We start from the raw sequence: 21357 nt of genomic DNA, 5'->3' as shown, positions 1-21357 counted from the left end.
AATAATGGCTGGATGTTCCACAGGGCTTCGAGCCGTTCGACGCAGGTACCCCTGTCTGGCCGCAGCCACTGCTATTCTTAGAAATACAAAAGTCCTACTCCCTACTCGAGTTTGCATGCACTGTTGCCTGCACGACTGACGCAGATTCAGGGGCTTCCTCCAAGGAGACATGCACCAAGACGAAGAATCTTCGGCAGGGCGAGACAACCTGTATTTTGGGCACAGGCGATGACGATCTCGATCTGCGTCGGAACTGATGATCTGTGAAAGAGCCGCGTCAAGCCCAAATCTAAGAAGGCCTCGGCCGCAGGTTCTTCGAACGCTAAAAAAAAACTTTAACCACGGGCATTATCGTCATCTGGCGATGGTCGCTGATTCAACTGGCTTCCGTCTGTCTTGAGCCCAAGGTTAGGGTACGGATCGTGATTGTGCGCGCTTTCCGATCGAATACATCATCGCAGATTTTTTTTAAACAATAGTCGGCCGGGTCCGGTCCACTAGCCAGGGTTTAGGGTACGTAAGTCCACTGGGACCTGGCAAATCAAGATTTTGCCCCATTGATCGGCAGCAAATAGCATATGTGGCTTTGCAAGTCCTTCTGGGGGCACATGAAACAGAGTGGACATTGTGGCTGACCAAGGTAGTCCTCCCGGCGCACTATGATTGAATAATATGGAGATCCTGCAGATTTGGGCTGCAAGGGGAGCCGTCGACTAGTAAATTTCCGCCCCGAAAGGAACCAAACCCTCTGCGAACATCGAAGGTAACCCGACGCTTCCGGCGGCATTCTCCAATGTCTCCCAACGGACTTGAGATTCTGGATCGAAAGTTCTGGACCAGCAATTGTAACGAAGAACCGGAGTCCACAGCAAGAGGGCCCCAGGTTCCCAGCCTAGAACGTCCCCACACAGAGTTGATCCATTCGAACTGTACCCAACAACCCCCGGGGAACAAATGACACCGCAGCAGGCAGGTCGTAGTGTCTGCAACGACCTCATCCACTCACCGTTGACGAGTCCCTCATTTTACCCCACGTCTAGACGTTTATTGGTGGAGATATATTTTTGGACAAGATCTGGCCAATCGGGTGTGCCCTGCCATACACAAGCAAACGTGTCTAGCCCCACAGCGACCCACCGGTTTCCGGTGGCGTTTGTCTAGACCCAAATACCCTCAAATGGTCGGGGCCTGGCCGTTCAAATCTATCAAGTCTGACAATCTCCTTTCTTCCTTTCTTCTTGTCATCTATCTCCTTCTAATCTCCTTCAATATCTTCTTCAACTCTCATCCTTCGTGTGTCCTTCGCTTTACACACAGTCATTCTTTGCCCTTTTTTTCCTTCTTCTTCCCTAGGACACGCTCTTTGTCATTTTTCATAATGCAGCTCAACCTTCTCGCCCTCGCTCTGTCCGTTGCGACAGCCGAGGCCGCTTACAAGGGCTTCAACTATGGTGCTACCAACGGTGACGGTAGCACTCGTGTCAAGGCCGACTTTACTGCACAGTTCCAGACCGCCAAGGGTCTCGTTGGAGCCCCCGGCATGACCAGCGCTCGTCTCTACACTATGATCCAGGGTGGCACCACGAACTCTCCCATTGAGGCCATCGAGGCTGCCATTGAGGAGCAGACCACTCTCCTGCTTGGTCTCTGGACCTCCGGCGGTGGTATCGACAACGAAATCGCTGCCCTCAAGAACTCCATCAACCAGTACGGCGACGATTTGGCCAAGCTCGTGGTTGGTATCTCCGTCGGTAGTGAGGACCTCTACCGTAACTCCCCCACCGGTATCAAGGCCCACTCCGGTCCTGGTATGAACCCTGACGACCTGGTTTCCGCCATCAAGGCCGTCAAGGCTGCTGTTGCCGGTACTTCCCTCGGCAGCTCCCCCATCGGCCATGTCGACACCTGGAACGCATGGACCAACAGCTCCAACTCCGCCGTCATCGACGCCGTCGACTTCATCGGCTTCGACACCTACCCCTTCTACCAGACCACCGATGACAACTCCATCGACAACGCTAAGAGCCTGTTCGATGAGGCCATGCAGAAGACCAAGCAGGCTGCTGGTGGCAAGCCCATCTGGGTGACCGAGAGCGGTTGGCCTGTCAGCGGCCCCAGCGAGGGCGCCGCCGTGGCCTCCATCCCTAACGCTAAGAAGTTCTGGGATCAGGTTGCTTGCAGTCTGTTCGACTCCGATATCAACACCTGGTGGTACATCCTGCAGGACTACCCTGCCAGCCCCAGCTTCGGTGTCGTCGGCCAGCAACTCACCACCAAGCCTTTGTACGACCTGAGCTGCAAGAAGACCAACTCCACCTCTAGCTCCAGCTCCGGCTCTGGCTCCGGCTCTGCTTCTGGCTCCGGCTCTGCTTCTGGCTCTGCTTCTGGCTCTGCTTCTGGCTCTGGCTCTGGCTCTGGCTCTGGCTCTGGCTCTGGCTCTGGCTCTGGCTCTGGCTCTGGCTCTGGCTCTGGCAGCTCTACTCCTGTCACCAAGACTGCTTGGGGTGTCTCTCCTAGCGTTACCGGCTCTGTCTCCCGTTCCGCTTTCCGCACCAGCATGACCTCCACTCCCTTGGTGCCGACCGCTGCTGCTACTGGCGCTGCCGGCTCTGGTTCTGGCTCGTCCGGCGCTGGCGCATCTGGCTCTGGCTCCGGTGCTTCTGGCTCTGCTGGTGCCGGTGCCGGCACCGGCACTGACTTCGGTGCCAGCAGCTCCCCTCTGCTTCTGCCGTTGGCCAGTTCAACGCTGCTGCCCGTCCTACCGGCTCCATCTTCGGTGCCGTTATTGCCGCTTTTGCTCTTGCGATCATTGTCTAAGCAGGCATGTGACCAGGCGTGTTAGATAAATGATTAGAAAAATGCCGGAGTCGATGGTACACGGATCTTGTGGATATTTGCTTTTCTGACTTTCGTTGACGCACTATGTATATCTAACCAATTTAATTGGCTCCGGTAAAAAAACGGTTCTGTTCAGTCTTTCAACGCAATCATGCTATATACACCGGTTAAAGCCCTTTCCAAATCGACGTAAAATTCTCTTCTCTTGGAAAAGAAATAAGTGAGATCATAGTGAGACACCTTTGACTACCTGTGAGCGGATTTTCTGATCTTCAATGTCGATCCGATCTTAAGATCAAGCTTCAGTATTGGTGTCATCGGCGCTACGAAGAGTATATCAGCAAGGAATGAGCTTGGGCAGCCTACCAGTACCAGCATGTCAAATACACCACTACAGACAATTCCCCGTTTCGGCATCTGTGACCTCAATCCAGCTCTTCCATGTCAATAGTCACGCTGGCTACCTTCCCATCTCCAGCGCAAAGCTCCTTTCGAACCACCGAACCGCACTGAATACAGAACCGCCCACTAACACTCATCCCACAGTTCCTACAGAAATCCGGCGGGCGTTGCAGAAGCCACACCCTCCCTCGCCTCCGGCGTGCACGCCTCGCAAATAGACTGGCGCACGAATCAGGCTGGGTTATATCCGAGAGCCACTGGTCTTTCAAGACCCTTCCAGCTTCGCTCGACAAGTTCCGGTAGTCGATGATTGCTGATCAGCAGGGTCCCCTCCACCAACACGATCTATGGACCCACAGATACAAGCCTAGCTCGAGTCAACACATGGTTCAGATCTTTTTTTAGCTTCAAACAGCCTCGCATGGCTCCTGAACCTATGCCTAGTCACGGTAGATTTGATTAACAGGTCCCAGGCACAAACGACAAGACCGCGCTTGGAGTGATAACAGACGGCATGGACGATTTCGGTCTCGTTCCGGAGGCTTCTTCGTAGTATTTCAGGGTTTAGCAACATGTCGTTTGATTTGAAGTGTCAACCACCTAAACGAGACGGACTGAGCACAGGACGGCTCATGTTGCGATATGTTCCTCGAGCCCCAGCTCGATCGCTGTGGACTGCGAGTTGTGCCCTCTTGCCCACATATAATTCTATAGCTGACAAGGTGGAACTGCTATGGACGGAAGTAGACAGAGCGACGCCAGGAGGGGGGCCGGGCTACATGGTGAGGCCTGATGGTGGGGGGTCCGAGTCTAACCCGAAGAGGATAATCCTGATCGAATTATAAATCAATACGATTGAAACCTTGGAAGGATTTAACTAGTTATGAATAGCAGACTGCTTGCCCCAGTTCTGAGCTTAGAAACAGCACATTCTGTCGACTGAAATTTCGTCGTCATGGCATCTCCAAGCCCTGTAAAGGTTCTCCAGGCACTACATACTGGAATCACCGTGCGATCGCTCTCGCGCGCCATCCACTTATTCCGGGATATTTTGAACCTTCCAATTCAGCGCACCGCTCATCTGTGCCCCCCGGTCTCAACAGTCGTCGGACATCCAGAGGCAGAGATCGATATCGCTATCGTTGAACTTCCAGGGGGCCACCTTATCGAGCTTCTCGAGTACACATCGCCAACAAAGACCGAGCGGCAGGAAATGAAGCCTCTTAGCTGGGACTTGGGGAGCTGGCATCTGTGTTTGACCGTTGAGAATTTGGAGGACACACTACGTGCCCTGGAGAGTGACGACGCAGCTTGGCGTCAGCTTACTGCGCCGCAGACTTTGGAAAAGGGCCCGAATGCTGGCAGAAAGGTGGTCTACGTGCGGAACGAGGATGGCTTGACGCTGGAATTATTTGGATGAAGAACTCGCGGCTTGCCTGCTAGAATACACTATACAATATTCATTTCACCTAATGACGAGTTTATTCGGAATGTGCCTATATGGTTCGATCGGAAGATCAATGGTATTTCCATTGGTGAACGTCGCCGGGTTGTACTCGGGAGCCAATTGCACGCAAATAACGTAGTGTTGGAACTTAGGGGGTAGCGCGATGCTAGTATGTGTTAGGCGTCCTCTGTTAACAGGCGGTGATGCATAAGTGACCTTTCCTTATTGCGGGTTTGACTTTTTCCCCGGCTCCCATCCGTGGACATTCATGTTGCTCCAGAGCAATGGCCCCTTCCAATCCCCACAATATCAGACGGACCGGCACTGCATTGCTAGGACCTTTCGGCCGATGCAAACAGTTCGAATTATCCCAGCAACGCTGGATCTTGTGGCTTTCCATCTTCTCCGTCCACACAGCGTGTCCGAGTGGCACTCCCAGCGCTTACCCGCAATTTTAGAACCCTAGCAACTCGACAAGCTAACTGCACGGCCCTATCTACCAGATTCATACTGGCAGAAGATCCGAAATATGCTCAGAAGATTCAAAATATGTTCAGACGACCTATGAATTTCAGAGGTGCCTTCATTGGTTGCTAGAGTAGTATATTATTCTTTGAGATGAGTCTAGTGCGAATCAAGTATAAGACTTGTAGTGAAATTTACGTCTAATAGTCTAGCGCTGCTGCCTCCGAAAGGTGTCTCTCGGTTGAGGGTCTCACTTCCTTTTTGTCAATATGATCGAGGCCTTTTGTGTCAATAAATCTGTCAACGGATGTCCCTGAGAAAAAAAGCTAGGAGTTCTTTAGCTGCGGCATGGGAACAAGGTTTCCCTACATACGTTATTTTGTTTCCTCTTCTACTGGGATTTAGAGTTTACCGTTTTCTACACAATGAGACTCATACTCTTTCATCGCCTTATACGAGGCGGCAGCAGCAAGGAGTGGATGAAAAATTCAGCTCCATAAGGAACTTTGACGACTCCATCGTAGGCCTGCGCTTCGGTAGAGTCATCTAACCAGTTAGCCAGCAATAGGAAGAAGGGATGTAGAAGGTGTACATTTCTTGCCGCTAAACCAAACTCATAGCGTATTTGCTCAAAGAAATTGCTTGCTGTTTTATATTAAATGAATATTTTGTGATGAGTTAAGTGAGGAATATAGTGGCTCCAGAACCACAGTGGCTTTATATATTTACCATCATTCCATTCGCTGTTCTTCACGTATGCCTTGCCGATCAGTGGCGGTGAGACCTTCGCGTTATACAAAAAATATAGGGAAGTATTCTCCACACATCCTCTACATCAGTATCCATCGAATAATGAACAGAGATCGGTAGGCCCTCTTCATATACTCGTCCGTCTTCCTACTGGGACAGCTGGAGTAGTTTTGGCTTGTTAGGTCGGGTCTAGATATCTTCAGGGCCCATAGTGGGCCCGATCCCTAGGCCCACGCTAGACGCCGGATCCCCGATCTAGCCTAGTTTTAACAGTGTAATTCACGATCTGTGATCCTCCGGTCAGAGTCACTAAGCAATCACTGACTCTGCGCCCGGACTGAGTTCTACCCAGCCTGACTCAGAGCGTGCTCACTAAAGCGGCGGCAGTTTAAAGGGATCCCCCCCGTCATAGGAAATCCCCTTCATAGAGCTACCTATGCAGTCTGCGCTTCCAATATACACGAAACAAAAGGTCCGTACGGTTTCAGAAAAGCAAATCCAATACTCGGTGGCAAGTTCATGGGCCCTCGCCCGTGTGGGACCATCTCCACTAATGACAGCTGTTGCCATCCTGCATTCCGTTGGAGAAAATGACCCGAACATGACATTGAGAATTGACGCTTGGCATGTAAGTCGTATGTATTAGCAGGTACGATGCCTGCCCTACTGGTTGGCTGGGAGACAACTGCTCGCCGCAAATCGCCGTAGTTGACTTTTGCCTGGAGACGATCCGCAAGCCGCTCATAATTATGTCTCGGCTTGCAGAAACCAGCATTTACCGGAACCAGCTTTAGCTTCTACGAAACGTCTACTGGGGCGATGTTACGAGCGAAACTGTTCAGACACGACGGCTTGAATTTCACAGGATACTAGAAGTACATAACCGCGCAAGATCCACAACACCATTTGGGTATTCGAAACGCCTCGCAAACTCGAACATAATTCAAAAGCCCCCATATAGTATAAGAAACAGGCCGCGCCATGGCCATCTATCAAAACATACAACAAGCGGAAATAAGCCCCAGCATCGATAAAAAGAAAAGAAAAAGAAAAGAAAAGAAAAAAAAGAATTAGCGGATCATTGAACATCGATCATCATCTCATAAGACCGTCATGTTGGGACCATTTGTATCGCATCAAGTGTCGATAGGCTTAAGCGGTGCTTCGACGCTTCTTGTTTCGACGAAGGCTAAACTTCCTTCGCAGCTCCGTAAATGGATTGGAGATAGGGCGGTTGTAGAAGGGATCATTCTTGAAATCCTCATCGGTGAATTTCTTCACAAGAGTTAGTCGCATGCTCTAGGCGCGAGAAGAACCTTGAATCACTTACTGTTCCAGGAAGGCGCATGAAGTTGCCGTATTCGTTCATCATGTTCGTTCCTTCTTCGTAGTTGTACACCTGGCCATCGCGGTCGGTGGTGCCAGGTGGGAAGAATGCTGTGCCGTCGAGTGGGCGATGGCTGTGCAAGCAGTCGACAATCTTGTCGCGAGGCGTCGCACGCAGAGCCTCCTCATTCGACTCTTTTACAGCATCGAGCGGACTGAGGTTGCTCACACGGTTGCGCTCGGGGCGAGCCGCATCGTAGGGACCCTCATGGTGGTAGGAAAACCCTGTCGCGTCGTCCAGCTGATCGATGATGTCTGGCCTGACCAGCGGAGGGGCGTAGGATCGCCGAGAGCTGTGAGAATGGGGCTTGTGAGTATACCCGGAGTGGAACGAATGACGATGAGAGCTGTGGCTGTCCCGTCGCCGCGTCGAGTCCGAGGAGACTTGTTCTGAGAAATCGGATCGCCAGGCTGGAGGCAGGGAATCAGATTCCGCGCGGCGGGAGTAGTAAGAGGAAGGCGACGTCATGTATCGAGCGTAGGGGTTATTGCTTCCCACAACCGAGCCCATACTGGATCGGCGCTCCCGGGGGGTAGATTGGTTGTGTGGATGATGAGGGTGATGACGCGAAGCCATCGAACCCATCGAGCTCATCGAAATGCAATCGATGGCGGCCATATTAGGGTGCTGTGGATTTCAAAGTGGAATAGTTTGTGGGTTCTGCGACTTCCGCGAAGTCGGTTTTTATAGGGAACGAGGGGTGCCTTGCGGATCACGCGGTGGACTTTGTATTGTACACTCCGTAGATCACCCGATAAAGAATAGATTGGATCTCTTGGTCCTAACAGATGGGCGCGAGTAGTGGAAAATGCGCAAGTGATTTCAGTGTGAATTATGAGGATGGAAGAAGGGAGGAATCAAGGGAGAGAAGAAAGTGCTTTAAGTTCGCTCTCAATGATGACGACGTTCCGATGCTTCTTCTTTCCGATCTCCGCCCAATCCGCCTTAGAACCCACGCTAGAACTTCTTTCTGGGCGCGGAGGGGACATACTAGACCAAACGTGGCTAGTGGGGCAGATGTCTGGTCTCTGAATGGTTTAGGGCCGGGACTGGCGGATCCACCAGATTCGTTGCACGGTTATGACGACCACACTGGTGATATCATGGGGGGGGCAAATTTCTCATCAGCTTCGTTACAAGATATCTATGTGGCAGAGATATATGGCTCCCGATCAGGGCCTGAATTATTAGCCCTCTCCAGATTTGCCCAGGTGCCTGGGGACCCTGGTTGCACGGTGAGTAAAAAGGTGAGTCAAATGTTGAAATCTGAAGACCCCGGGGTAACGCCCCCTAACGATCCGTGTTCTTCCAGGCAATGACGCGGCGTTGGATGACTTGTCTGATCCACAATGCGTAATTCATAATCTATAGTCCATAATGCCCCTACCCGATAGAGAGACAGATGCAGAGTGCCAATAGACCGCCTCAACCGGCCCAGCTAGTCCTGAAATGACCAGCGTACCTACGCTGTGCGACCCAGGAGCCAATGATAATCGCAGGAGGTCCAGACTGCCCTCGAAACGCTTGTGGAAGTCTGTCTCTGCGCATGCAAGGGCCGGGAATTGAGTTTGTCCCCGAGATCTAGACCTTGCCCCTGTCGTGAATGTCACGACCTCCAAGGTTCAACCCGGAAGTCTTGGACGTCAAGCGCATCGTATCTAGTGGATCACATGATTGCGATCCTCCTGAGTCGTTCGATGGTCGAGCAGGGCGAGAAAGACGTAGCCCGGATAATCCGGCGAGCCCGGCCAGCCAGGAGCCGACTAGCCGCTCCAATGCTGCGCATTCCTTGCGACACTTTCGATCGACGCGCTTTAGTGTTCCAGTAACACGGCGCCACTGCCTGCAGGGCCCATCTCTGTCGAGTCTATCCGGTGATCGTGGAAATACAGCTTTGATGGATCTCCATCTGTGATACCCCAGTGCGGGCACGGGTTTCTCGGAACCTGAAAGTGACATAAGAAAGGTGCCGTGGTCGCTTGTCTGAGACTGGCGTCCAAACCTATCTTCTGTCAACAGTTGAGCATCCAAATAACGTATGAAGTGAGAATTATCGCTGGCGGATTCTCTAATGGTAGATGGTCATACGTTTCGCGCTCATGCAAGGTCAGATCACCCGCAGGAGATCACCTGCGGGAGATCACCCCATCGAGCGCGGACCCTCGAGGCTGAAGGAGTTAGCGCAGCCTGCAACCCTCGCGTGCAGATCTGGTGCTCTCGCGCACGTTGTCTCGACTCTGCCCATACCCCGCGTACTAAGAGTCTGTGCGCACATCCCTGGGCGATGCAAGGCGGAGCAACCAGTGCTACACACGAACATTGCCGGGCCAACCCCAAGGCAGAAACACAGCTTCGCTCAATAGAGGTGATCTAAACTTGGGGAGTTCGCAAATTATCATTGGGGAGGTCGTAAAGTCTTTCCTTGCTTCCCTTTGGTCGAGAGTGCCAAGCAACAGGCCCAAACACACCGAATGCCCCTAACTTGGAGACTATATTTAGTAAAGATGTCTTTCAAAATACCCTTACTGTAATGCAGTTTTTCTCATGGCATTGATCTCCCTCTGTTGGTATCCTATTCCTGGATACTAGCAAGGGGCAGGCTCCCGGGGACGCACAAGATTACAAGCAAAAGTGGCTCTGCAAAGGCTTGAGAAGGTAGAGTTGACTGTATCCAGTGAGGACATTGGAAATCCGTAAATTATGATTATTAAATACATTTTGAGCTCCCTTTAAGCATTATTTGCGCACGAGAAGCTGTCGCTGCTTGGGTTGTCGTGAATGGCTTGACCGGAGACCCAGAGTCCCATACCACACTGGGCAACTCGTATTAGCAAAAGCCAGTGGTAGAAAGACGATCACACTTACCAGAACACAAGCAATTCCCAGAATTATGAGGTTTGTGATGGTCAAGGCCGACTTCCTGTAGGAAGAAAAAATAAACGCCCTTGTTCATGAAGAGCCAGAAGATAGCTGGAAGGCCAAAGGAAAACCAACTAGCAAAGAGGGCAGTCTAAAACACAAGTTAGCACGCGAATGCGGAGACTGCCTGTAGCCTCGGGGTGTCCATTTCCACTTACAATTAAGCTGAGAAGATTACTGAACACTGGGATAGCGGACGAGATAACCCAGGCGAGAACCCAGAGGCCCAAGGCGATGCCAACCCAGGACCCGACCGCAACCCAATCGCGCTTGTGCATGCGGTCTGTACCCCGGTAAATACGAACATAAACGTATTTAAACGCGACATGTCCGTTGATGACACCGGCAATAATAATCTGTAACGTATTGGTCAATATTCGACAATGCTGCGCTGAGTCCATCGATAGACATACCGTTGGCAAGGCAATTCCGTACGCAACCTTTGCAACAACCGGCGACGCCGATCCTAAAGCGGGCGAGACAACTCCATCACCAGCGTAGCGGTAGATCACGACTGCTGCGATCAGATAAAGGGAAACGTCGAGACCCTGCAGCAGGCAAAGGGACTTAGTGAAATCGCGGGGATTGCGCAGTTCGGCCATAAGGCCGAAGAAAGCCCCGTGACTGCAGAACGCAAAAACGATGTTTGTTACAGCAGAGAAGCCGTGATACAAGTTGGTGTGCGCAACAGCCACCACTCCACTGCCGGGGCTCTCGATGCCCAGAGCAATCATGGTGATCAAGACAGCTGCCAGAATGCTGATGAACGACACGATGGAAAGCCAAGATATCTTCTCCAGGGTACGAGGCAAAGAGCACACGAAGGACACGGCCATGCCGACGATACCGAACACGATAGAGCAAGTTCCATGGCTGGTGATCGTATTCATCGCGACGGTGAAAGTCAAAAGATGGCTCGACATGATGAAAATGAAGAAGATTATCCATGCCGCGCCAACGAACTCGCGGCCGAATTTTCCTCCGATCACTTCTCCGGCATCTGCCATAGTGGTGATTTGAGGAAACCGCAGCTTCATTTGTCCCATGATATACCCGGTATAGGTGGTAATGACTCCGAGGCCGAGGAGGACAATGATGGCCCTATAGGATCGGTTAGTCCTCAGACTGATATATACAACAAATAGAGATCACGAACGGAACCAGACCCATGCTTGCGACAGCAGCAGGGAGTGATAGGACACCCAATGACACTGTTTCAGCCACCATGACTATAGTTTCGATCAGTTGAGTTCTAGTGTAAGCGCATGCATTCGTGGACATCACATACGTAGACCACATTGCCTATAGTTCATTAGCTATCAGAAGATTCTGTCGGAGCTTGTCACAGAGACTCACCACCACTTCAACACTTTGTACTTGACTTCTGCGAACTCTTCATTCCCAAAAGCATCTTCGTTATATGAAGGAGCAAGCTGCTTCAGATCGGCCTCCACATCCGGGTCAACAACAGTTGATCTGCTCCGAGTATCATCCTGCACTGAAGGAGCTTCTTTACCCCTTGAGGCTGACATTGTGAAATTCGATAGTCGATCTCGTATCTTCAATGGCGAATACTTCGATGCGGCTTGAATTCTTGCGGCACGAGGGCGCCTGCACTCCCCAAAAAGCTGTAGCTGCACGAGTACCTCTACAGGAAGATCTTCGCAGGCTTTCCGGCTTATATATTAAATCAAAACCAAACGTCCGAGCGAAAAAAAAATATCTTTTGAGTCAGTCTTCTCGCAAGACTCGCGACAGCTCCAAGTGGGGCCAAGGACCGGCCATCGGCTCCGCAGGGCGAATCACGGCGCGGCGACGTAATAAAAAACCGTCGAAACGGCACGATGGAGCCTCCCCTGGATGAGAAAACTGGGGAAAGTGTGAAAGCAGAGAAAACTTCGTCGCCGATGCCGGCGTGGCTAATTCGATCTTAGCAGTGGAATGTTCTGAAATTGCCATCGCAAAAGCTAGTAGTTTTCCTTAGTGCCTACTCGAATAAGCTCATACTCGAGGGTTGGCTGGGCCCAAAAGGACTTTTGCACACGTGACTCCAATCGTCGGGTATCCCAGTAACTTAACCCCGTCATGAAAGCCCACGTATTCGTATATCTTGTCTATCTGTCTGTATCTTCCTACGCGCGGAACAGCCGACAACTTCTCGAATTCTACGATTGCGCTTGACCTAGGTCAGGCGTTTGATTAGTACACTTGACAATGCCCGTAACCGAAATTGTCACCGACGCTATATCGAGGTTAAAGGACCCTAGCGCCTCATCGAAGTTGCATGATCTAGCTGAATGGCTCAAAGATGCCGAAATGAAGCAACAAGGGAACCTTCTGCAATGCGTGGATAAGGATACCTTCAAAAAGACGCTGCCTTTATTGATGGCCTTGGGATGTCATAAAATAACAGTAATCGATAGGAATCAGATGTAAACAACTGAATTTTTGGCTGAATTTGGTTTCACAGGGCTTCGGTTATGCGATTTATCGTACCTCTGGAAACTCCGAAGTTTCGAAATTGCCCAACCTCAAAACCCTTTTCTTCCCTCTCAATGTACCGGCTGGCGAGGTCGAAGTGGCAGGCGAGGCCCTCAAACGCGGCACATGCACTCAGTTCGATGAGACCGTAACATTCAATGCACAACTTGACTATCTCGTCATTTATATACCCGAGGAAAAGTGAAGAACCGATGTCCACCGTGTATCATGACGATGATCCACCTCAGCCCCTTCACATCTCACGGGCATAACCACCTTCAGAGTTCATCAAGTTTATCTCTTCCATCGTTGGAAAAGGTGGACTAGGAGAGGTAGAGCGGTCAGCCCCTAGCGATATAATATGTTGTTTTGTTGATACCAGTGGGTATAACCCCCTAGTAGCATCATTCTCTATATTAGCGTATTCTCACAGTGTTTGTCAGCTGGTAAATGGCCGAGGTGATAAGGTACCTAGTTTGTTCAGGCCAGTCTTTGATTCGCTTTAAGAATAACCACGTTTGGATTATCATGAAACATTCTGTGCTCTAGTCCTGTAGCGAGCGCAAAGTCCAATGCAACAATCGACAAAGGACCTCCTATTCGAATCCGACACTGAAGCGGGATCCTGTTTAAAAACCATTGTGTATCTCCCGGCTTGAATCGGATAACAAAGCGTCAAGGAACCTTTTCCTTCCATTCTTGGCAGTTCCCTTCCAAAGGCTGATTTCGTTATGAAAAGAGGCCTCTCCTAAGAGTTTTCATCGAGGCACGGTGAATAAGTATCATTGCTTTATCGCATTATTCTTTTTCTTTGTCCCCTGAGACGTCAGGTTCCTCGATGCGTTACGAAGACGGTTCTTGGGTATATGTACACCGTTTTGTAAAATTGTCTATATATATGAGGCACGAGACGTCGGCTTCAAGGGTATTCGCAATAGCTCACGACAATCTATTTAGAAAAGGTCAACGATCACACTGGTACCTTCTCGGCGCACGCAGCTTTGGCAAAGAGCACTACCCGAATTGAACTTGAACCATATCTTTTAGTACCCGAAACCTTGTGTACTTTCCAAAAGAAATGTCTAACCCAGGCTCTAGGTCTAATTCCCCAATTCCGGAATGGGGAGCTACCTTGTCAGACGCGAATCGCAGAGTTCTCGTAAATTGGCTAGCATATGGGACAATACTACAGGAAATGATTAACCTTTTTGAAAATGAAGCTTTCCTTGAGCATCGAGAGCGTTATCCCGATGGCGCACCAACTCGTCGTATTCCCCCTCACGTTCTACAGCAGTATTTAGACGATCTGGATAATGCAATCGGTTCTGCTAGGACCGACCTAGCAAATCTGAACATCTTGGCCTGTCTACCAATGACGGTGCATGCAGCATTGTGGCTCATCCCGAATTCTTCAATTGTAAGAGACCCGGCAATTATGCAGGGTTTCATCAATCTCGCCAGTTTCGGAGTAGAGGCGACTGACGCCCTGCCTGCAGGCACCACGAGCCCACCGAGCCAAGCGGACATAGCCGCTCGTTTGATCGTGCGTTTTCGAGAATTGGTTGCTCTTGATATCGAAGGTTCTCCTTCTCTAGAGGGTGTCTTCGGGGCAATAGTCGAGTGCATCGTGACAGGAAGACATATCCGCCAAATCCAGGGCGAAATTGTGGACCTGTTAAATCAGATAACTCTGTCTTTCATAGACGGAGCCTCAGACCAAGTTACAACAAGCGGATCCGAAGCAGAGGAGGGCGAAGACGGGGACGAAGGGAACGGGCCGGAATTTCCGTCAGAAGCAGCGACTAACACGGAGTTGTTCTATCTCGAGGCTGAACGGAGATTGACCGACGAAGATCAAAAATGCATGTGGTGTCTATACGACGTGCCAGCGGGCGAAGTCGCAACCTTTCTTCCTTGCAGCCATTGGTTCCACCCACCCTGCATTCGAGCTTGGCTCAGGTTCAACGGTCATTGCCCATGGTGCCGACAGACAATCAACGAGCGAATCTATAAGGCCAGATACGCCCGCGTGGAGCTGGACGGACGTGTAATTGAAGCAAGCCGAAGAGCCGAAGAAAGACGAGATGCAGCGGTCGCAGCTATGCAAGAGGCCATGTCCTCGGCAGAGACTGACGAAGAGAGACTGAGGATTCAAGTAGAATATCAAGCCAGGGTTAGACGACAGATCGAAGAATACCGGGATGAGCTCCTTTACGAAGACATAATTATACCCCCCTGGCCATTGATTAGCGCTGCCATTACTCGTGGGATTCCGCAGCCGCCAAGAGAAATCACCTCTGCTCACGGACGGCCTCGTTCTCAGGAGGAGGAAGAAAAGCAGAGGCGGGGCCACAGTGCCCCTGGCCGGACAAGCGGGCGCCCGGAATGGGGATCAGGGACCAAGCGAGAACGAGAGGAAGCTGACGAGCAGGGGAGGCCACCTAAAGCCGCAAAAGGTTTGCATGAAGGGACAGCTGAACATGATGAAGAAATAGGCGAGCATGGTGGTGCAACAGGCGAACATGATGGAGAAATGAGCGAGCATGATAGTGCAACAGGCGAACATGGCTGTGAAGGAGCAACAGGCGGCCGCAACAGTAATAACGGCTCATGTAGTAGCAGAGAGACGCCCACTAGGACGAATCGGAACACTCCGAATGAAAGAGCGCACTTAGGTTCTAGGGTTTCGAATTCTATCAGGCGGGTGAGAGACTCGGCTATGGCTCGCACGCAGTCCATCCGGCGGATGGTTCGTTCTATTCGAGATAGGCCGCGCAGGACTCGGACTCGAAGAAACCCAGACCAATAGCTCATTCCAGGCTTGATGCCGTTCCTAGGTCAGGATGTGGGAGTTTTGGGGGGGGGACACTTTTCTCTTTTCCGATTTACAATCTGCAATCACTATGAATTCATTTGCTTTCTAGTATGATAGACCAGTAAACGAACTTGGAATTTTAGGTGCTCCTACTACTATACACCTACAGCAATCCATTAGCCATCCTATACTTCAACGCCAAGTGCGAGCCATGCAACAACGCTGCCTCCTAATACCGTTCCTATACAGACATCGAACCCAACTTTCTCCATAATGCTGTATGGGATCAGCGTCAAGCGATCTTTCGATAAAGCTGTCTTAGGATGGGTCAAAAAGTAGATGTGGTGCCAATCCAGAAAACAATCTATAAATATCCAACCAGCTTGTGCCACAGGGGCGTTGGTTCCTCCTGCCGGATCCGCTGTCCAGATGAGACGCACTTCTGAAGACCTTGCACGCCATCTTCGATCATAATACCTAGAGCCTGAACTTGGTAACATGGCACCAGAGCGTTCCAGCGGGATGCCTTGTAATCAATTTGTGCCCAAATGCACCAAGCCCGAAAGAAAGAACACAATTGATATGTTTGTGTATCTTTCAAGAAGGGAAGGTCTAGGAAGTTGAAGGATGTCCCGGGAAAAAAAGCTACTGATCCCGGTAAATGCCTGGCGCGGCCCTTGATGCCAGAATTGCCTGTGAGGAATTCTGAATAGTCAGAAGACGCGCCAGCGCTGCGAGTAAGACTTGTGTGACTCACCCCCAGAACTTTCTGATCGTATATGATTCTGCCATCTTGCCAAAGGCAGGGGGCCAGTCGGTCGGATCCTCAGGCATGAGGCTGACGAAGCAAATCGAAAGCGCACGATAGTGGCAATCGAGTATGATCCGGCTGCCGCAAAACCAAGAGAAATTGTTCTCAGCTACACGGTCCAGCCATTTCGAGGGGGTAAGGTTCCAATCAATGGGCGTGGATCCTACAGGCGGGCCATTTGCCAAAGCTGCCTGGCGCGTCAACGTCTGCATTATATTTATGACGAGATACTACAGCACGAAAATGATAGATTGCCTGATTAACCACCGGGCTCGAGGGATGGTGGAGCCATAGCGCGCGAAGTACGCTGGCTGAAAGGGAATGCCCTTAACCTGCCGCAAAGTATGTACTGCGCGGCTGAAAGAGAAGAGCTGTAGAGTACGGCAGTACCGCCCATGGCCCCTGTTCAGGTGATCCGGCGTGTCGCGGGCGATAGCATTCTCATCCAGTGGATTGATCAATAGGAGAACCAAGCCCAGCCCAGCTTGACCCCCGAGGGTTGAAACGGCAATTATTCGAGTAATAGATGCATCTTCGACTTGATAACAGAAAAGAGCCATGATCCAGATCATATATGGAACGGTCAGGTATCGTAAAATGGCCACTTTACGGGTTTTGAGAAGTACCAGAGATGGGATCAAGTACTGGAGAATCACGGCTGCGAGGAACCAGGGGAGATCCGGGGGACAATCCATCCTGAGCAGGCAGCAAGACAAGACCTCAGCTAACGGTGAGCTAGGATGAGGGGCAAAAGCGTTCATCGTGGCCACGGAGCACGATTTGGGGGCGGTAGCGTATGTGAATTCATCAGGGCCTAAGCGGACTTTGACCTGGAAATGATTATACGGCAATCAAGTCCCTACTAACCAGTCGGGCAGGACAATCATCCGCATCCCTTGATGGAAAGCGAATGGCATGAATCGCAAGGGACGCATTTCTCTTCCTAGCCACTAAGCTATACAGAATCCCGATCAACCTTAAACCCCCTGAGCCCGCAATAACCCTGCAAAACACCGAACAAATGCCATGTCCCCAGCGCCATAATGCTATCATACAAAATCATACAGAGGAATTCGTTCATACTTGGACAGCACTATGGTGATCATTCAAGTTTCAATTTGAACCGATCAGCCACTGCTCTGCCTTTTCAAGTAGCGCATGTGCCGCCGAGAAGCCTTGATGAAGTCCTCGGTTAAGTACTCACTAGGAGGCGCATACTCCCTTTCCTCTGGTTCTGGAATATAATAGCCAGATTCCAGTGTGGTTTCTGACTGGTCGGCCTGTTCAATCGCAGCTGGGCGACCTTCCCATTGCATGTCATCCTCAACCTCAGCAGGTGGCGGGGGAGGAGGGGAAGGGTCGACGGCGCGAGAGAGAAATGCATCAAGGGTTTTTTGTTGTTTGGCAGGTGGTTTCTGTGTCTTGGGGGTGCGCTTTTCTACAGAGCTTGGGCCCGGGGCTTTCGGTTTGGCTTTCTGGGCACTCGAGAACGGTTTGTTCAATTTCGCGCCCGACGCTGAGCGAGCCTCCTGATGTAGCTGTCGCGCAGCCCATGCATCCACGTCGCTAGGATCTGGCGTGCTAGGGGTCTCTGTCCCAGGGACAGGAGAGCTTTCTGCTTCTTCGGCAGGCTTTGAGCGCTTACGTGACCGCCGGGACTCTTGCTCAGCGTCGGTGGCAGCGTGAGGCTTTTCCTTCATCAGCCTGCGGCGCTTCTCTTCATCCTTCCAGGCTTGGAATTTGTTGACCAGAACAACAAGTTCTTGGATGAGGATTTGTCGTTTTGGCTCGTAAAGCTTCTTGTCGCTCTCATGAACGCCAACTAGCCCCATAACTCTCAGCCATTCTGGGCTCCGCAGCTCTTCAAGAAGGCGCTCCAATGCTTGCTTCTCATGTTGTGCACGATCGCGCTCAATGTTCCGCAGTTGTTTCTCCTGGCGCTCAAATTTGCGGTGGGCTTTGAAATACAGCTCATCGCCCAGCGGATCGACGGCGGGTTGTGATTTAGATATCGGGAGTTCAATTGACTCGCAATCATGTAGGTTTAGAAGTGGATTACCGAAGGGCGTTGGGTTCGGGTTAGAAGGAAAAGGAAGAGGCTCAGACAAGTCATCCGCCAGAATGATAGTTGTGTTGCCCGCCAAAGTTTCAACTAAAATCAGTTAGCGAGAGGAGTAACATGAGCAAGAGTAGTACTCACTAGGCTGAGCCTGTTCGAGACTGATGATTTGCTCGTAGTTATAGAAATATTGAGCCAGCTCACTCTTACATCGAGAGCCGCTGTCTGTTGAACGCAAAGACCGTCTCTCTAAGCCACCCGACGGAGCAGCTGGCTCAGCTTCAGTCACTTCCTGGCCCTTGGTATGCTGTGACCTCGTTGGCCTCGCCGGGCTTCTCAACAGAGGCTGTTCAAGCTGTGAGGCGTTGCTATCATCCGTACCAAGACTGGCCAGCTCCGTTTTTGAGATTGTGTCACGGCGACGGGGCGGACGCGCTGTTGGGGATTCCAGGGGTTTAACATCGGCGCCAAGTGCCTGAGAGGGCTGCTTGGGGCGTGCCTTTGGGCCAGTGGTGCTGGCTACGGGCGAAATGGTATCCAACGGGTCCGGTGATTCGCGTGCATCGCGCAAGCGATCCAGTATAGAGGGCGTTTCACTGTCAGAAGGGCCTCGGGTCTTCAGACTCCCATTTCCATTCACGCGCGGATGGCCAGGGGTTCGAAATTGGTGTACGGACGCGATGGTGTCGACAGAAGAGCTGGATTGTCGACGAGCGCGCCGCGTCGAAGTGCGCGGTCGCGCCGCCTTCAAGGGGGGGGTTGGCCGGTCGAACTTTGGCGGCGACGGGAGGGATATCTTGCGTGGTAGTGAGGCAGTCTGGGGAGCTCCTGCGACGGCGAGGACGATGCTCGAACTGGGTGCGCTGCCTTTTCATTGGTGGTGCATGGCCGTCAATATCCGAGTGGTCGTCGGGGGTTCGTCGAAGAGAGCCACGGAGCAAAGGCCCCGACAGAAGAGCCATCGCTCGACAGATGGAACTGTGACAAGCTCTCAGTCTCGCATACTGCGACCAGAAGAGCAGGGGATGGCGAGCAAGGGTGGGTGAACTGGGCTGCAAAATCAGCGCGGTCCGGGAAGTCGTCAGGATCCGATGCGTAGACGAGGTTCTTGGCAGCTGGCGATGGTTGGAAACAAGATCGCAAACGCAAAGGGATATCACTTTGAACGACTATGGAAGACTACGAGATATTCCATATGCCACTTGAATCTACATCTGGTCCAAATATGTTTCCTCTTTTTGGCCCATCTGGTCAATATTGCAGCTACTTTCGTTCCTGTATCTCATCCGAACCTCGTATGTATAAGACGTCCGTGACTTCCTAGTCCGTACAAGAACCAGACAACGCCTCGTTACGAGACTCCCCAGGCATCAGAGTATGTCAATCTTCACTATTGACTTCAATTGACCTACGATCTGATCCATTCACGGCTTTTGTCTGGTAAGGACTGGATTCTGCAACCCCCCACGTCGAAACAGAGTGGGGGAATTCCTTCAGCCCATAGAGGGTCGAATTTCGACCAGGTCCAATGGCCGCCCTTGTTTCGTATGTAGGTGCAAGATTGAGTATACCGTATGCTCTCACCAAGATTATCCTGAGCACAGATGAAATCCCAAGCCAAAATACTATAGAGATCCAAAGGGCCCGTGTCTCCAACACGCAGCCCCGTTAACCCCGCATGAGGACGTGGGGGGAACGGGGTTCCTCCGCGTCAAGATCTGGCGAACAAGAGTGAGTAAATCCCACCAATTACCCAGCTTTGTCCCAGATGCGTGGGGGTTGATGATCCAGGATTCGTTATTTAGTCTGTACGCCGCCCCGGATTCCACCGCCGACCTGCTTGCGCTTTGCACACCTGTCCATGTAAGCGGTTGCCCACCCACTAAATAATGCGATTGACTGACTGTGAGAGGTGATAGAAATATCCAGGTAAAACCACCTCAAACGCACACAATGGCCACCGGAACCAGACGCAACCCCCTTCCTCAAGGGTTCTACGTCCCCACCGTGGCTTTCTTCAAGCCAGACGAGGAGGTCGACTTAGAAACCACAGCAAAGCATGCAGTCTTCCTAGCCCGCAGCGGGGTGACTGGTCTGGTGACCCAGGGTAGCAACGGTGAAGCAGTGCACTTGGACCGTGAAGAGCGCAAAGTCATCACAGCTGCTACTCGCCAGGCCGTGGATGCCGCTGGCTTCACCACGTTGCCCGTGATTGCCGGTGTTGGTGCGCCTTCCACGCGCGAGACCATCCAGTTCTCCAAGGATGCGGCCGATAGTGGCGCAGACGCGGTTCTGGTGCTGCCTCCCAGCTACTACAAGGGCTTGGTGAGCACCGAGGCTTTGCATGCCCACATCCTGGCTGTCGCTGATGCTTCTCCAATCCCTGTGCTCATCTATAACTTCCCTGGTGCCTCCGCAGGCCTCGATCTTTCGTCCGACGACATCCTGGCCCTGTCTAAGCATGACAACATCATCGGCACCAAGCTGACCTGTGGAAACACCGGCAAGCTGGCGCGCGTTGCGGCTTCCGCAAAACCAGGATTCTTGACCTTTGGTGGCTCTGCGGATTTCACTCTACAGACTCTGATTGCCGGCGGTGCTGGTATCATCGGTGGCCTGGGTAATGTGATCCCTCGGTCATGTGTCCGTGTGGGGGAGCTGTACCGTAATGGAAAGGTGGAGGAGGCGCAGAAACTGCAGGCGGTTGTTGCCCGTGCGGACTGGGCTGCCATTCACGGTGGATTCGTTGCTGTGAAGAGCGCCTTGCAAACCTACTACGGTTATGGCCTGCCACCTCGGCGTCCTACCGTTTCTCCCTCTGCGGAGTCTGCTGCGGCCATTAAGGAGGAGTTCCGCGAGAGTATGGAGGTCGAGAAGTCGTTGGAGAAGGTTTAAGAGGTCTGAGCCCACTGGGGCCTAAGGGGGTCGATTACGCAGTATGATACCTTTCTTTTCTTTAGCTGCTCTAGATCGAATCATAGAG

The 21357-nt window shown here is 51.7% G+C and overlaps 10 protein-coding genes across 10 annotated transcripts; 6 read left to right on the top strand and 4 right to left on the bottom strand.

The window, feature by feature from the left end:
* Positions 1 to 1378: 1378 nt before the first annotated feature.
* bgt2 (GPI-anchored beta-1,3-endoglucanase EglC) lies at positions 1379 to 2817 on the top strand (the record flags this gene model as incomplete). Its single annotated transcript, XM_058474758.1, has 3 exons — positions 1379 to 2283; positions 2476 to 2575; positions 2710 to 2817. 3 exons carry the CDS (start codon positions 1379 to 1381, stop codon positions 2815 to 2817), a joined length of 1113 nt encoding a protein of 370 aa, XP_058330498.1.
* Positions 2818 to 4195: 1378 nt separating this feature from the next.
* On the top strand, positions 4196 to 4660 carry N7468_005460 (uncharacterized protein; the record flags this gene model as incomplete). Its single annotated transcript, XM_058474757.1, has 1 exon — positions 4196 to 4660. One exon carries the CDS (start codon positions 4196 to 4198, stop codon positions 4658 to 4660), a length of 465 nt encoding a protein of 154 aa, XP_058330497.1.
* Positions 4661 to 7054: 2394 nt separating this feature from the next.
* N7468_005459 (uncharacterized protein) lies at positions 7055 to 7907 on the bottom strand (the record flags this gene model as incomplete). Its single annotated transcript, XM_058474756.1, has 2 exons — positions 7055 to 7201; positions 7233 to 7907. The coding sequence occupies 2 exons, from the start codon at positions 7905 to 7907 to the stop codon at positions 7055 to 7057; spliced, it is 822 nt and encodes a 273-aa protein (XP_058330496.1).
* Positions 7908 to 9360: 1453 nt separating this feature from the next.
* N7468_005458 (uncharacterized protein) lies at positions 9361 to 9663 on the top strand (the record flags this gene model as incomplete). Its single annotated transcript, XM_058474755.1, has 1 exon — positions 9361 to 9663. The coding sequence occupies one exon, from the start codon at positions 9361 to 9363 to the stop codon at positions 9661 to 9663; it is 303 nt and encodes a 100-aa protein (XP_058330495.1).
* A 362-nt stretch (positions 9664 to 10025) lies between these two features.
* On the bottom strand, positions 10026 to 11740 carry N7468_005457 (neutral amino acid permease; the record flags this gene model as incomplete). The annotated part of the gene is made up of 7 exons (XM_058474754.1): positions 10026 to 10102; positions 10155 to 10299; positions 10367 to 10564; positions 10622 to 11309; positions 11365 to 11437; positions 11497 to 11510; positions 11565 to 11740. 7 exons carry the CDS (start codon positions 11738 to 11740, stop codon positions 10026 to 10028), a joined length of 1371 nt encoding a protein of 456 aa, XP_058330494.1.
* A 682-nt stretch (positions 11741 to 12422) lies between these two features.
* Positions 12423 to 12894, top strand: N7468_005456 (uncharacterized protein; the record flags this gene model as incomplete). Its single annotated transcript, XM_058474753.1, has 2 exons — positions 12423 to 12620; positions 12679 to 12894. 2 exons carry the CDS (start codon positions 12423 to 12425, stop codon positions 12892 to 12894), a joined length of 414 nt encoding a protein of 137 aa, XP_058330493.1.
* Positions 12895 to 14124: 1230 nt separating this feature from the next.
* On the top strand, positions 14125 to 15498 carry N7468_005455 (uncharacterized protein; the record flags this gene model as incomplete). The annotated part of the gene is made up of 1 exon (XM_058474752.1): positions 14125 to 15498. The coding sequence occupies one exon, from the start codon at positions 14125 to 14127 to the stop codon at positions 15496 to 15498; it is 1374 nt and encodes a 457-aa protein (XP_058330492.1).
* Positions 15499 to 16257: 759 nt separating this feature from the next.
* Positions 16258 to 16527, bottom strand: N7468_005454 (uncharacterized protein; the record flags this gene model as incomplete). Its single annotated transcript, XM_058474751.1, has 1 exon — positions 16258 to 16527. One exon carries the CDS (start codon positions 16525 to 16527, stop codon positions 16258 to 16260), a length of 270 nt encoding a protein of 89 aa, XP_058330491.1.
* Positions 16528 to 17442: 915 nt separating this feature from the next.
* N7468_005453 (acetyltransferase SAS4-like domain-containing protein) lies at positions 17443 to 19336 on the bottom strand (the record flags this gene model as incomplete). The annotated part of the gene is made up of 3 exons (XM_058474750.1): positions 17443 to 18467; positions 18516 to 19119; positions 19148 to 19336. 3 exons carry the CDS (start codon positions 19334 to 19336, stop codon positions 17443 to 17445), a joined length of 1818 nt encoding a protein of 605 aa, XP_058330490.1.
* Positions 19337 to 20327: 991 nt separating this feature from the next.
* N7468_005452 (dihydrodipicolinate synthase family protein) lies at positions 20328 to 21269 on the top strand (the record flags this gene model as incomplete). The annotated part of the gene is made up of 1 exon (XM_058474749.1): positions 20328 to 21269. The coding sequence occupies one exon, from the start codon at positions 20328 to 20330 to the stop codon at positions 21267 to 21269; it is 942 nt and encodes a 313-aa protein (XP_058330489.1).
* Between the last annotated feature and the right edge of the window lie 88 nt (positions 21270 to 21357).

This window comes from Penicillium chermesinum (assembly GCF_028974085.1).
Source record: "Penicillium chermesinum strain IBT 19713 chromosome Unknown utg000004l:1.0-3345178.0:1.0-3348027.0, whole genome shotgun sequence".
Taxonomy (NCBI): Eukaryota; Fungi; Ascomycota; class Eurotiomycetes; order Eurotiales; family Aspergillaceae; genus Penicillium; species Penicillium chermesinum.
Note: the sequence above shows the minus strand (reverse complement) of the source record. Positions and strands in the feature narration are given on the sequence as shown.